Here is a 15,453-nt window from a genome sequence, read left to right as displayed (position 1 = left end):
TGTAGTCTTTTGATAATACAATTAAAATATTGCAATTAAATTGTATATTTAGCAAATTCCAAAATTAATGTAGTAATTTCAATTTTTGACAATAAATATTATTACTATCGTCTAATACACACATTCATAAAAGTAATTTAAAAACCTCTACGAGGCAACAGTTTTCTTCCTTCTTCTTTGCTTCTCTATAAAAACCTTTATAAATCGAAATATACATATATGTACAATAGATCCTCTGTAATTCGAATTTAAGGGAAACCCAACCTTCGCAAATCAAAGTTTCATCACTGCTAGAGCGTTTTCACATTGACCGGTTTCCGTTGCGTCGTCTATAGCTGAAAATGACTACTGTCCTAATCAAGTAGCACTCAAAGAAGCATGGTAAAAGAAAATTGAGAGCTCGATCAAATAAAATCTCTACCATTCGAAACTTTGTTTTTCTCTCTTGAGGTATTCGAATTGCTAAAGTTCTAAACGCTTGTATTTTAAAACGAAACCAACGATATCGTTGCACTTTAGAAATACTCAGATCCGCTTATCATAAATTAAACCTTATTATATTATCGATTAATTATTACAAATGTATAAACATTATTGTAAATCGTATTTAAAAAGTATTTCATGATTATTATCGAGTGCCAGTGCAGCTTTGGCTCCACGTTTCAAATACGATATCGTAGAGTATGCAGAAAAATGAAAGTCTTCCTGTAAATAACCATTTGCAAGTAAATGTCCTACTATAGCTTCACCCGATTGTCTCGTAAACTTTGGTATTGGCACGGAAGAAACCCGTAATGTCACTGCACCTTTGCCGTACCAAGCATCTAGAAGTTTTAAGGCAGTCAATCTTGTTTCATTCTGTATCGCTTTAGTCAATATTTGATATAACTGTCTACAGTACGGTGCGATATTTATGTCTTTCTTCTCGCTAGATTTTCTACAATGATCACACATTTCAGCGCAATCTTTTTTGTTCCAAGTTTCTTCGAAATGAGTAGCGATTAAACTACGTCTGCACGAAATTTGATCCAAACAATATGCTAGTACCTTATATAAATTCTGTAAACCAACTTTATCTTGAAATACCATTGTGCTTAACTTAAATATATCCGATAGTCTATACAACACGATACAAGCTGATTTCTTTCCATCTCTACCAGCACGTCCGCTCTCCTGATAAAAGTTCTCCATCGACTTTGAAATACAGTGATGAATAACGAATCGTACGTCCGGTTTATCGATACCTAATCCAAAGGCAATAGTAGCAACTACAACTTGATATTTCCCAGATATCCACTTGGAATATACGTCCGACCTGTAATCTGCCTCTAGCATCGCATGGTAACATCCAACTTTCAAGCCTAACGCCCTCAAATCTGTTGTTAACTGTTCCGCATCTTTAATAGTAGTCGTATAAATTATTCCGGACTTGTCCTTAAATCTAGTTTTCAATAAATTTTCTACCATAGCTAAACATGTTTCTTTCTCTGCTGGTTTACGACGAACTTCGTAAAATAGATTAGGTCTGTTGAACGTAGCTCTTAAAACTAAACAACCTTGAATATCTAAGATCTTTTGAACATCCACAATAATCTTTGCCGGAGCAGTGGCGGTTAACCCAAGAATCGGTATCCCTGGAAACATGGATTTCAAAATTCCTAAGAATTTATAATCCGGTCTAAAGTCGTGCCCCCATTGACTGCAACAATGAACTTCGTCTATTGCGAAACGCTCTAATCGACTCAGTTCGAAAGCTTTTTGTAATTTGCTCATGAAACGATTAGACTTTGCCATATATTCCGGAGTAACGTAAATTAGTTTCAGATTGGATTTCTTATCTACAAGCGCATTCATTATAGTTTTAGTATTTTCTTTATTACTTTTTGCACTCAACATCATAGCTTTCACATTGATCTTTTGTAAACCGTGTAACTGGTCTTCCATTAACGATATCAGTGGCGAAACCACTATCGTGATGCCTTTGCCGATCACAGCGGGTAATTGATAACATAGACTTTTACCACCACCCGTCGGCATAACTAAAATAACATCTTCTTTCGACATGGTTACGTTCATAGTCGGCAATTGCAATTCTCTTAACTTTTCAATTTTAAAAGTATCTCTCAAAGCTTTCTTCAAATCCTTGGACCAACCGAAAGTCTCTTTGTTCCAATCTTTTCTCGATATAGATAAACTTTTCTTCAAAAGCACGTCGTCCCTTAACTTTTCTTTGCGCTCTGTTAAAATCTTTTTGCGATCTTCAAGATTTTGCATTTCAGTCTCGATCTGCTTCAACTCGTAATCGATAGCAGCAATTTCATCTTCTTCATTGGCTGAAAAATATTATTTAGTTGTAAAAATGTATAGAAACGTAATGTTACCTCTATCTCATATTATGGTATAAATTGTTTGAAAAACGTTTTAAATTATCAGGCATTAAGAAGAATATGATTATTTACTTTAGAAAATGCAAAAAAAGCAAAACATCATTTGCTGAAAAAATAATTATGATTTTGAATCGTCGACTTTAGAGTAGTACATATTCATTGGATTTGTTTCAATTTAATATACATTTCATGCCAAATTGCTTCAGTTGATTTTACAACCACTTTTCATGTTTTTATACGTTGTTATGAACACACTTGATAAAATTGCTCAAACTTGCTTGCATTTACCTGCATTTTATAATCATATAATATGGGAATATATTTTAAGAATAATGTATTTTAAAATGGACTTTGAAATCTAAAGATGAAAAAACTGTATCTATTTTTATAGAGATCTAATAAAAACAACAAAGCAAAATAATTAACCAATAGTTAGTGCAAGGGTATTTTGTGTAGTTCTTAAAGAAGTTCAGAACATTTAGTTTAGTATAGTTACCTATAGCAAAGAAAGTTTGAATGTAATGTGTAATACTTAAATTAAATTTGGCACCATCAATTTTTAATAAAGTCAATTTACAGAAAATGTGCAAATAAGTTAAATATGTATACCATCAAAAGTTAAAATTAAAAATGTCGAAGTTGGAAGCTGTAACAGTCTTTATAGATATGTATGTGAATTTAGAACTTCTATTTTGTCAATTGCTAATAAAAATTTGTTCATATTTATCTTAAATTTAAAAAACGAACCTTTGTATTCGTCATCGTCTATTGTTATAACATCTTTCGAATTATTTACAGACATCGTAAAGAAATAATAAATCACAATTATAAAGAATTGACGAATGCATTAATAGATAAATAACAGTAACATGTATTCATATGTCAACTAAATATGTCAACAGCGATGGATGCAGATGTGATGCAGATCAATGCAGATGCAGTGCTGCCTAACCTAACCTAACCTATAACCTATTTGAACCTTAGGCCTTAGACCAGTTAGACCAGGCGTGGGCAATTTTGCCTCAATTGAGGCAAAACCGTGCCCACGCCTGCCTTAGACCTTAGACCATTCTAAGATTTGAACATTTGAACCATGATTTGAACCCCGTGTGCCCAGTGATGTCAGAAATGTGCAACATTTCACGCGCATGCGCGACAAACAGTAACGTATCTGTGATGTGAGGTGATTAGCAGTAATCTGCAATAATCCTCTTTGATGAGCAGGTGATGAGGTACATCTCTGGTACATAAATAGCAGCAGGTAGCAGAGCCCTGAGTCAGTGTCAGTTATATTGGCAGGAATGTACCGAAACAATCTGTACCGGACAAAAAGACTCGAGGACATGACCTACGAGTTACAAAATATACACAAATACATTTGTTAAACATTAATTTTTCAGAGTCAAATCATAACAATTTTTTAAAATCCAGTGGGGTGCTCAAGGTACTGAGCAGGCTTGCCATATTCCGCGCGTGCCAGGCCCCTTACCGCTGCGCCCCTCGCCACGCTACTACGCTGAGCTCGCCCCACTCTTCCCACACACTGACGCGTACCGCGTGGAGCAAGCTAAGGTACGCGTCAGTGTTAGTGGGAAGAGTGGGGCGGGCTCAGCGTAGTAGCGTGGCGAGGTGGGGCCTGGTACCGCGCGGAATATGGCAAGCCTGGTACTGAGTGAGGCTAAAATACTCGCGCATGCGCGAGAAAAGATGCACCATATCGGAACACTGCATGGTTGTAACTTGTAACAGAGAGGATAATATTCTCTCTGCTTGTAACACCTCTATTATAATTTATAATACACCGACACCGTGGCCTCAGTAAAGTAAAATTTTCGATTTGAACTGTAAAATATCGCTACTTTCCCGCCAATATTCTGTGGTTGTCAGGAAAAACGCCGCATGTCACAATTTTAAAAAATTTCGGATTTACGTATTTACTAGAAAAAAGTCGTGAAAATAAATTCGAAAGGCTGAGAAAAATAATGCAATTTAACCAATGTCCTATGTCGAAGCGTCAGTGATTAAAACTTGAAACGGCAATATCTCGAAAGTGAAAGTATTTATATGTGACATGCGGCGATCTTCCTGACAACCACAGATATATGTAGTAACCATATGTAACTATACCTCGTCATTGCTCGTCATCATAATATATTTATTTAGATACGTTACTGTTTTGTTTAGACTGGTTTAGACATGGTTTAGACCAGAGCGGACCGATACCGAATCAGACCGAATCGACCGAAGCCGAAGCCAACTCAAGCAAAACGCAACCACCGACGAGATACTATTTAAAAGACTGCCAGTCGTCACGTGACCGATTTCTCATTGGTCCTGTTTGACGCTCGCCGAAATTGCCAATTGTTTACGATGGATTTGAATCAATGTCATCGACGACGGCGACCGCAGCGGTAAGTTATTGTTTCTTTCTTCGTGTTACATATTAAAGGATGCGGTACAAGTCAAAATAATGCTACAAAAATTGTTTATCTACACCTTGCAACGGCAAGGGAATAATATTATATATGTTATACGAGGGTAACAGTTTGCGATTCTAAAAGTTTATTGAAGCAAAATATATCATTCGGATTTTATACATATGTTGAATATGTTTCGTAAGATATTTACAACAAACATTAAATGCAGCACATAATTGTTAATAAGCGTCGAAAGTAAAAAGGAAACAAAGTATAATTAAAATAAACGAGTTTTGTGAAATTCAGTCTGTAGTAGATGGTTGAAAAATATAATTTAATTTGTAGAAAAAGATACGCGAGATACAGAACAGTTCGGGAAGTAGGGAAAATCGGCGAGGAATGTAAAAAATTACAAAGAAGGAAGTTAAAATTACTTTCTGTAATATCTCATCTGAATATACGATATATGTATATGTATACATATAAACGTATACACATTCATATATACATGTTTTACGTATGTATATGTATGTATAGGTAATTACACAATATCTAATGTTTATGCGTATTGTGTATATGTATGCATACATATAAAATTATAAAGTTGTATATGTATAATAATTATTACATGGTACGCTTATGTACGAACAATTTCAATGACAATACTATTTCATTGACATTACAATTTTTCCGTTTCTTTTTCATTCGACAATCTTCTTGCACAGAGGATCATGATATTTCACCTATAGTTAATGCGTATGCAGCTCTACGTCCTCTGCTTTTTATTTCGCATTCAATTAAGAAGAAAAATATCGATAAAGAAATTATTGAGCCCGTCGTATAAAAACCGCGTAACATCATATGCATCGATGAAACCTATATATAAAAGAGAGTTTAGTTATGTTCAAATAAAACTGTACAGAATATAAATATATATGCTTATATAAAAATTTATTTTTGTACAAAATCGCTTCACATATCCTACGTAAATGATTTCTGAAATCGTTCCCATCGTTTGTTTTTTAATATTATTTGCTAGATATAGTATAATTTGTCAAAATAATAACGTGACAAAATACTTTCAATTATCATGTGACCGCAAGAAGATAATCCAAGATCCACGAATACTCGGTTTCAACGAAAATATTGTTCTCCGTTTAATCCGTAATACTTATTCCCTCGCATGAAATCTTTTTTTTCCGGTTATACTCGGAGAACTCTTTCAAAGAAACAATGCATTTAAAACACCTCTTTCTAAACGCTATAAAAACACAATTCGCCCTGCTTGTTTTTTTATTTTTGGCAGTATAGATGTGTTTATATATTCCTATATTTTCAATTTTCAGTGGTCTCCGACAAGACATTTTTTTATGTCAATGAAGCATCCGCACTCGAGTAAGAAGCAAAAACAAACAACACCAAATCCTAAATATGTGTTTTACGAATTTTTTTGTTTTTTTTCATAGATCAATTAGACTTCCTTTTTACATGTTGTGGAACAAAAATACATATCATAAATGTAAGAATGTAAGAATGAAGATTTTTCCAGTAGAATATAGTAAATAAATATTAAACACATTGTACAAATCTCTATAAAAAAATGCAAATAATCTAAAGCATGTAGGTATAACATGTTTACTCTAAAAGCATACGTAAAATAAGAGAAATTATTGCATAATTTTATACGGTTTAGCTGTAAAATCATTTTCTTTAAAATATAGATTAATAAAAAAACACGAGAATTATCGAACTAATAAGTTAACGATAGCTAGGATAAGTCTAATAGACAAATATATAAAAATGAGAATTTAAGAATTCGAAAATAAGAAATTTAATTGATAAGAGAACATGGTATAGAACGCAAAATTAATAGTAGTACTAATTCTGTACTGCTAAAATTAAAACATATTACAATACGAACAAGTCAGAAATTAGGGCATTATCAGTGTACATGCTTCTAGCAACATTAACGTTAATACCCTCGCGTACTTTCTTACGTTATCTCACACGTTTACTACTTTTACTATGAACAATTACGAACGTTTCGATTAGATGCATTGCTTCTATTTAGCATGTATTTGTCCGAAATTTGTCTCAGAGTCGATATATTCAGCAAAGATTGTAAAACGAATATCTCCGGCAATGGAAGTAAGAATACTTGTCCTAGATACATACATCGTATTGCCACGGATTAAACCGCTTGTCAAGTTTGAACGTTAAATTTGTAGTTGGTACAATTCTTAGCATTTTGATGTCTTTAAAATCAGCAGCTACTTTTCGAATAATGGAAAAGGGAATGAGGCCGCGGAAGAAACGATGAGTAAAGACATATAACTATCCGTCTCACCATAGGTTTATAATTAAAATTTTAATAAATCACTCTTCCAGGAATATAGACATCGTTTGAAAAAGGTTGTGCATCGAAGGTATCTCACTTACATCGAATATACGTAATACTTTTGACAATTGCATTATCTCGTCAAGATCGGTATAGGTAACAAATTTCTACTTCAAAAATGTTAACTTCCACAAATATTGCCTAAAGATACTATTAATATCCGACATTTATACGTTCAGTAGCGTGTTGTAAAAGAAATTCAAACGTCGCCGTTAACGTCATTAAAAGTCGCCCAAGTACCGATCTTAATTCTTGTATATAATTATTCTTGAATTGACAAGCTCGCTCTAAAATTTTATGGCAGCCACCGGAACATGTAACGAAAGCAATCTGTGTAATCGCTAAAAAAATAAACGACGTCACCTTCCATTAAAAGACGACCACCGTTTAATATAAACTGTTCTCTGAAATATCACAAACATCCGTGTCCCGAATAAATTGTTAATTGTAATAATCTGCATTCTTCTCGTTGCATGTACATATATAGAATACCTATCATGTCTTGTCAGTGTCGTGACGAAGCATACTATAACAAAAGATAGTACTTCGGTTTAATGCCTCAATACGCTGATGCTTCCTTGTACTCGGAACCTTCCATGGTAAAGAAATCTTCGAGCTTCCATTGAAGCGTTTCGAAGGTTGGCCTCTTCATTGGATCTTTATTCCAACATTCTAACATGATATCGTATAACGCGGTTGGGCAACCAGGCGGACATGGCATCCTGTAACCATGCTCGACCTGGTGAAGTACTTCAGCATTTGTCATACCTACACAACACAATACCAAGTATTTTATTTTTCGCGATGTTACGGAAGAAAAACAGCATACAGTATAGTACTGCACCGTAATAAAATATTAAATGACTTACCCGGGTACGGTATTCTGCCATAGGTGACCAATTCAGTAAGAAGAATACCAAAGGACCATACGTCAGACTTAATACTGAATTTACTATAATTCGCAGCTTCGGGTGCAGTCCATTTAATAGGGAAACGGGCTCCGACGCGAGCTTCATACTCGTCTTCTTTGATCAACCTAGCTAAACCGAAGTCCGCAATCTTCACGACATTCAATTCTGCAACTAAAACGTTACGCGCAGCCAAATCTCTGTGAATGTAATTCTGCGACTCGAGGTATGCCATACCAGCTGCAATTTGCGCAGCCATATCGATCAGTCGTTGCAAATTCAATGTTTTGCCCTTTCCTAAATACAGAAACATTCGTAGCGTATAATATATCGCATAATTCAATTACATATATCTTGAACAGATATGTTTTGATTACCTTGCAAAAATTCTAGCAAACTACCATTCCTCATCAATTCGGTGATAATATAAATAGGCTCTTCCAAAGTGCACACAGCGTAGAGTTGAATTAATTTCGCGTGACGAAGTTTCTTCATGATTTGAGCTTCTGCCAAAAAGTCTTTGGGATCCATGGTTCCAGGCTTGAGCGTTTTTATTGCTACCGCGGTGGTATTGTTCCATGATCCTTCCCATACTTCTCCGAATTGGCCTTGTCCCAATTTTCTCACAAATTTCAGAGACGAACGATCAATCTCCCATTGATCCCGTGTACGATGGCTCAGACCCTCGGTAACAGGTTTCTCAACCTATCAACAAAATCAAGTACGGGCCAGTCAATAGATGCTCAATTCGAATGTCTCTTAATGAAATGGTGTTACTATAGAACAGATGCTTTTTTACAATTTGCACACTAATGAACAAGATGTAGAAAATTTAAGTGTGTATCAACCAAATTTCTAATGGTTCTTGAAAAAGGTTTGAGCGTTCACTTTAATCTTTAATACAAACCTAATAAGAAGCCCCTTAAAGATGTTGATTGGGCTGCGTAACTGCTTGTTAAGTTCGTGAGGAGCTCATTATAAGAATTAACAAACAGCGAGTAGAGACAGCTTGCTAAATTAAAACATCTAGTCTAGTGATTATACGATCAAAAAAGAAACTAGACAGAACCAGTGGTTATACAGCAGGATGCATGTGATCATAAGCGAGTGTTAAATTATTTAATTTCATGCCTTCTGACATTCACATGGGCTTTATAAAGAAAGATGTTTGAGTAACATGTGATAACTAGCATGTACGGAGTGTAATCCGAAAGTTGTGTGGTAAATGGAGCTTTATTTTTTTTTGTATGTACAACAATACTTTTAGAAAGTCGCTACTTATGTTTTTATAGACGAGAATGTAAAGTCATTATACATATAATTCCAGGAACTTAGTAATTGAACACTTATATGCGATACAAGACATAAATTCATATACTAACGATTGCTTCCATTGTGTTGTATACATATATATATATATATATATATATATTATCAAGAAGAATGTAGCACCATACGTCAACTACCTTAACAACATAAAATGCTCTCAATGCCTTAGAGTCGCAACATTTTAGAAAAGTAGAAAAAATTTATGAAATAGGGAAAGGTAAGAATTTGTAAAAATTTAAGAAAAATCTCAGTCATTGGGAGCATTCGAGAATGGAATTCGACACACAAAAATGCTTCCTTATTTGTATTGTGAAATTTTCTTGTGCGATGGCTTGATAAAAATCTTTCAGAAAATATGTAAAGTTCATTAGATGAGAAGAAAATCTGTTTTAAAATTCCTTTATGCGTGTACAGTCGCAAGAAAGAATCTTAAAACACGCACGTTTATAAACTGATCTATGAATTTAAATTTCATATAAAGGATGTTTCGTGTATCTGTACAAAATATATTATTTACTATATGTATATGATGTAATATAATATAAGAACATTTTTCCTTTTCATTTTGGATCTTTGTTGTTTTGTGTGCTCCTTAATGAAAGACATTGTAGACGATGATTCGGCATAAAAGTTGTGAATACATGTTTGAAACATCCTGTATATCAAATAGATTTTAAGCACACAAATGACAGTACATTTTGTCCATTATAGTCCATATTAAAAAAATTCATATGTCACAGCGCTCCGTTGTAACTAATTTCAGTTACTTCGCGTCGAAGGAGCACATACAGCCACGTACGTGTAGATTTTGTTCATGTGTGCTTTCAATCCCATTTTTTCTAAGAAGAAGCTATGAAGTTTGGCAAGATTAAGATTATAAAAACAAGTGAATTATTCTAAATGAAACATGACGATCTAATGTCTTTGAAACATGAATCCATAGAGGACAGGCTTGTGCTGAATGTACAGGCCAAAGACATAATGGATAAGCATTTATGTTGAAATGAAAAATTAACATGTTATGTCATATTGGGACATTCAATTTACCAAGAAAATCCAGCGGAAGGTAGGGTAAGCAATAACAGAGAAACAAACAAAGTCTATTCAGAGATCAAACTTTGCAAGATTATTCATCAAACTAAAAGCTGCTTTCACACCTTAATATTTTACAAAAATAAACTGTAGTAATAAATCGATTATATATGATTTTTGTCAATATACGTTCCTTTCGAAAGCCAATTAGAAATTTAATAATAAATCATTATTCTTCCTTACACATAATAATACTGTATAGAATAAATCAAAAATCCTAAAATCTTATATCCTAAAATATGACTTTGTCCAATATGCATTGCTCTCTCAAGTATTTTTCAAATAATTCTCTCTCTCTCTCTGCGTTATATCGATCATTATTATATTAGCTATATAGACCACATGTGATTTCTCTTGAGCAAAGTCCAACTGGAGTTTAGACAGTGCTATAAATATGTAATACACACATATGTGTGTACGTAATATGCACACGTATATTGCATGTATCCATACATGTTTCAGTGTAACTAAAATGTTAGGTACAAATATTTATATCATTTCATTTATTTTATGTACAAAATTAACCATATTGTATGCTTGTGTACAATATAAAGATCAATAGTATCATGCACTCATGTTCTTACTTTCACTTTTAGCATCTTATTATATTCAGCTTACATTCAACATCAAGGGATCTCTGCAAGGCTATTATATACCGGAATAGAAAATCCCAATAGATTGATAAAATTTTATCAAAACAATTGGAGAAACCCCTTGATAACATTGCTCAACAAATGTTAACTTTCTCTCAAATTCTAGCTCCACGTGTGGTTTTTGGAAAATCAATTTCTTCAAAATTATTGTATTTTCTGAGAAACGTTAATCGGAAGTTAAAAATCAAAATATGTGTTGAACAATGTAATTATTTTTAGTAAAATATTGAATAATAATTAAGCAGTACATCATATTTCTTAGTATAATAGTGATATATGTATTATTAAAAACCACTTTCATACATGCAGCAAGCTGTCTAAACTCCATTTATATGATATAGGATCATTAAAAATATTAATTTAATTAGAAAATCTGTCTTACCTGTACACATGGTTTGCAGAGATTTACGCAAAGTCCATCGGCATCTTTACTGTAATGTTCGACCAGATCCTGAAGGTTTCTGAATGTAGTTCTCCTAGCAATGAAGAAACCGCCTTCGTCCAATTGCCTAATGCGATAGTGTTTAACCGTATCACCATCGCGTACTAGAAAAATATTTAAATAACAGAACAATTAAATTCCATCAATCCGGGAAATATGCTAACTTCTGTATTCATAATTTAAGAAATTGACTTTTCTACATGGAACAAATTTTGAGCTTGGTTAGTTTACCTGAAAGAGAATAATCATTGTGTCGACTTTCAGAATCTCTAATCAGAAATGCACCATGATCATTCTCAGGTAGCAACAATTTTTTCTCAGCTTCGATTCGTTTGATCTTTCTAAAGTACCATCTATAAAATAATAATATAAATAGACAAACGTAAATTTAATTATTAGACAATGGTAAGAATTAAATATTAAAATTATTTTTATAGAAATTCATAATTTTTCAAATTTTGTCACACGTTGTGTGTTCGCAAATTCATTATTTTAAGATACTAACAAGAATTTGACTACAGGTCGTTAAAAAGAAATTATGAACTTATATTTACAGTTATACAGGAAGAAGTAAAAGGAAGCATTGCTTATCTAAACCGACTGATAGTCAGAGGTACTCAACTCGAGTTGATAAAACTCTAGATTTAATGCAGCCACTGTTAGTGAAAGCAAGGTCACATTAACTACCTGACTGCATAGAGAGAAAATTCATTAGGTGAAAATGTAACAAAGAAAATTTAACAGTTTGCTAGAGATGTTTAATAATCATATTCGATAATAATAATACTCTGATGGCACGCAGCCTGTACAGCTACACCAAACATTTATCATTTGAATATATAACTGTAAACTCATATGTGACTTTCATTGTTAATGCAACCACGTACGGATATCGATTTTCTGCTGTTGCTTCTGTTTAACGTGATAAAAATATAATATCCTCGTGAAGTATTATGCTATATCGAATTCTAATATTTCTATAAAATATATTTTATTGTACGATAAAAATAAGTATTTCATGGGCAAGAAAGCAGTTGTTTAACTTACGGTTCTGCTTCGATCGATTTCAATTTTGCAACGTAATTGCTAGGGATATAGCCTTCCTGTCGAGTCCTTTTACTCCTAGCCAGCCACCAGTCTCCTTGAGTATCGTTTAGAATCTCTAGGTGTTCACCTTTTCTAAAGCTTAAATCTTCGTCTGTGCGCGCATCATAGTCGTACAAAGCGACAAAAATTTTAGCTGTTGGCACATCCGCATCTGGAATTTGCGGCATAGGCCTGATAGGATCCGGAGGAGGCGTCGGTACCGGACTAGCTTGAGACGCGACCGCCTCTATGTTAGGATTGCCTATTCTATCAGGCTTCTCTTTTTCGGTATCTGTTGGGCTGCTGAAACAATTACCCATGGTTTTTGAAATCTTACTTGAAACTCCACTCTAGAAATCAGCTGTCACTGTGTATCATGAAATCTAGAGATTCTCGAACGTGTGTATGCCTCCGATATTTTCTCACGTTTGATCGTTTTGCATGGATATCGGGATACAGTGGCAACAACGTGATATTTTAAAAACGCACATGTCTCGATATTTTTGACACAGTTCTACATTGTCCGCGCACTCCTGCGAGTCCGGTTACGAACACACGAAATGCCCTTTGGCTTCTAAAATATTTCGTATTAAAAATCACTATGGTTAATCGGTTAATCGTGGAAATGTCTTTTTTAAAATGCGGCGATCATTCATTAAATTCGTATCTTTCTTCTCGAGAGCTTCTCAGCTTGTTCTCTTCTTCCTAAGATACTTGCAATTCTTCCGTGAACATCTGGTGTATAATAAATATTGAACACTTCAGATTAATTAGTGCAGTTTCACTGAAAATACACATAGTAGAGTAAGCGCGATCATTCATTCGGATGATCGTTCTCTATAGCGACTATAGTGACACTTTCCATCACCTATCGGTGTATAAGAAACCGAGATATAAAAACAGAGGTATGCTCGATCGGTGTACGCATTTTCGTCAGGTTCGCGCTGGTCCAAGCTTGACGACATAATATGGCCTTTTCTTTCTGATGTCAGGTTATAGGTACACCATATCAATTTTCTCACTAAATAAATATTTAGTAATATTTATCGTTACCTATACATTACACCCATTCGGAATAATATTCAGCGAAACACTTTTCTTATCAATGTTTTTCGAAACATCCAATTTTTACGAATAAAGTAGCGACCATAAAAACAATTGTTTAAGAACGAACTTTATTTATCTATTTTTTAAATACATATTTTCCGGAGGAGCCGAAATCTCTCGAGTATATCGAATTACATACGGTCCCAGTCTGTGCCTCTATGATTGTTCGCACTTTGTTAAGGGAAATGACAAATCGCTTGAATTGATATAGATGTTAATTTAAACACTTCCGCTGGAATGACGTGTTTCAATCATTTCTGCAAGATTCGTTTATGCGTGCGTACGTACGAGCATACCCTATTTTTTTCTATCGGGTCCCGAACGAAACAGCGTGGATGCGTCTTCCCCGAATGCCCGAATGTAAGTACATAGTGAGAAAAGGGTCGAGAAACAGTTTGCACTAAATAGTTGTGAGATCAAATCCAGACATCAATCTCGAGCCAGTAGCTCCGATTAGTAGTTTCTTATGCGCACGATAAAACGGTAATAACTATCGATCGAATCATAACGAACCGATAACGAGCACGTCGTTGTAAAAATTCGGCGAAAAACACTACGTAAAGAAAATCCGAGCGAAAGAAAAAAAAACACTTTTCTATGTATAGGTAATATTGCCCGCTCGATTTAAATTTATTTCACGGACCGGTGCGTTACAATATTCCCGAGCCATATAAATTCTCTTACACCGGAAGATCATCTTTTTTTTTATTCCTCTTCCTTATGGTCAATAGTTTAACACTGACGACGTACTATAACACGACTCTCTCGGAGCACAACAGCGAACAGCCGTCGCACACAATGTGGACAACATAATTGAAAGTAGCGACGATGTCGCCATTGCATTAAATCGAATCCGTCAAAATTCAGATTCTCACATGTGCGACACCATGGATCACGATACGAGGAGCACACGGACGATTCACCATCGAAACGTACAATTACGGAATGAATCTATTCCGCACAATACTTCAAGACACCTCCACGATCGCTTTATCCGTTTTTAGAAACGGACGCGAAACACGAACAGACTTTTCACGAGAAACCGACGACGGAGAGGTGAAAACACCCATGGTGAAGGTAGCCAGTGGTAGCCAGCGGAATGCAGCTTTCGGACGAGTTCGGCTACGAACACGAACACGGCCGAACCTTCACCATCCCCAAGCCAACTCAACTTTACTTCTTACTTCTTAGGATAATATCGTCCGATTTGTTTAATTTGCCAAATGCATACTGATACTATCGATATATATATGTATATATATCGGTTACGATCGCCGAAATTATACTGCTGGAACTGCTTTTAGCTATCGCGTTCGTACGTCGAAATCGAAAAGTTCACGGAAAAATTTGTTGTTACGGGAAATGATAGAAAACTAGAGGATACGAAGAAGCATGAAAACATTATATATAGGAGTTTTTATGTACTTTGATTTACGTATTTAGAAAATCAAAGTTACGCAATCCTTCCTTTGCTATTGGTTTTATCCTTTATCCTTTAAACTTTTTCCAGAATGCAGTGTTCGAGAAAGGTTGACGTATATTTTATGAGATTTAAAAAAGAGATTTACTCAAATATTTGTACCGCGCTAATATATAATAAATATAATAATAATAAAAAAATTTTAAATAATAGA

General features: G+C 34.4%; 2 protein-coding genes and 1 long non-coding RNA gene across 9 annotated transcripts; 1 reads left to right on the top strand and 2 right to left on the bottom strand.

The window, feature by feature from the left end:
• Positions 1-586: 586 nt before the first annotated feature.
• On the bottom strand, positions 587-3,479 carry LOC143212339 (ATP-dependent DNA helicase Q1). The gene is made up of 2 exons (XM_076431042.1): positions 3,135-3,479; positions 587-2,333 (listed from the first exon to the last, which is right to left on the bottom strand). The coding sequence occupies exons 1-2, from the start codon at positions 3,187-3,189 to the stop codon at positions 592-594; spliced, it is 1,797 nt and encodes a 598-aa protein (XP_076287157.1). The 5' UTR covers positions 3,190-3,479; the 3' UTR covers positions 587-591.
• A 646-nt stretch (positions 3,480-4,125) lies between these two features.
• LOC143212362 (uncharacterized) lies at positions 4,126-4,798 on the top strand. Its single transcript, XR_013009681.1, has 2 exons — positions 4,126-4,210; positions 4,572-4,798. It is a non-coding gene; the product is annotated as an uncharacterized LOC143212362 (long non-coding RNA).
• A 426-nt stretch (positions 4,799-5,224) lies between these two features.
• Src42a (Tyrosine-protein kinase Src42A) lies at positions 5,225-15,001 on the bottom strand. Of its 7 annotated transcripts, none has more exons than XM_076431048.1 (7): positions 14,333-14,989; positions 12,674-13,447; positions 11,858-11,979; positions 11,567-11,730; positions 8,488-8,815; positions 8,072-8,407; positions 5,225-7,970 (listed from the first exon to the last, which is right to left on the bottom strand). In XM_076431048.1, the coding sequence occupies exons 2-7, from the start codon at positions 13,030-13,032 to the stop codon at positions 7,762-7,764; spliced, it is 1,518 nt and encodes a 505-aa protein (XP_076287163.1). In that variant the 5' UTR covers positions 13,033-13,447; positions 14,333-14,989; the 3' UTR covers positions 5,225-7,761. The 7 variants fall into 7 exon arrangements, with proteins under 7 accessions (XP_076287163.1, XP_076287162.1, XP_076287161.1 ...); XM_076431047.1 differs by having other exon boundaries at positions 12,674-13,496; positions 14,504-14,989; XM_076431046.1 differs by having other exon boundaries at positions 14,504-14,989.
• Positions 15,002-15,453: the final 452 nt, after the last annotated feature.

Source organism: Lasioglossum baleicum, chromosome 9 (genome assembly GCF_051020765.1).
Source record: "Lasioglossum baleicum chromosome 9, iyLasBale1, whole genome shotgun sequence".
NCBI classification, from domain to species: Eukaryota; Metazoa; Arthropoda; class Insecta; order Hymenoptera; family Halictidae; genus Lasioglossum; species Lasioglossum baleicum.
Note: the sequence above shows the minus strand (reverse complement) of the source record. Positions and strands in the feature narration are given on the sequence as shown.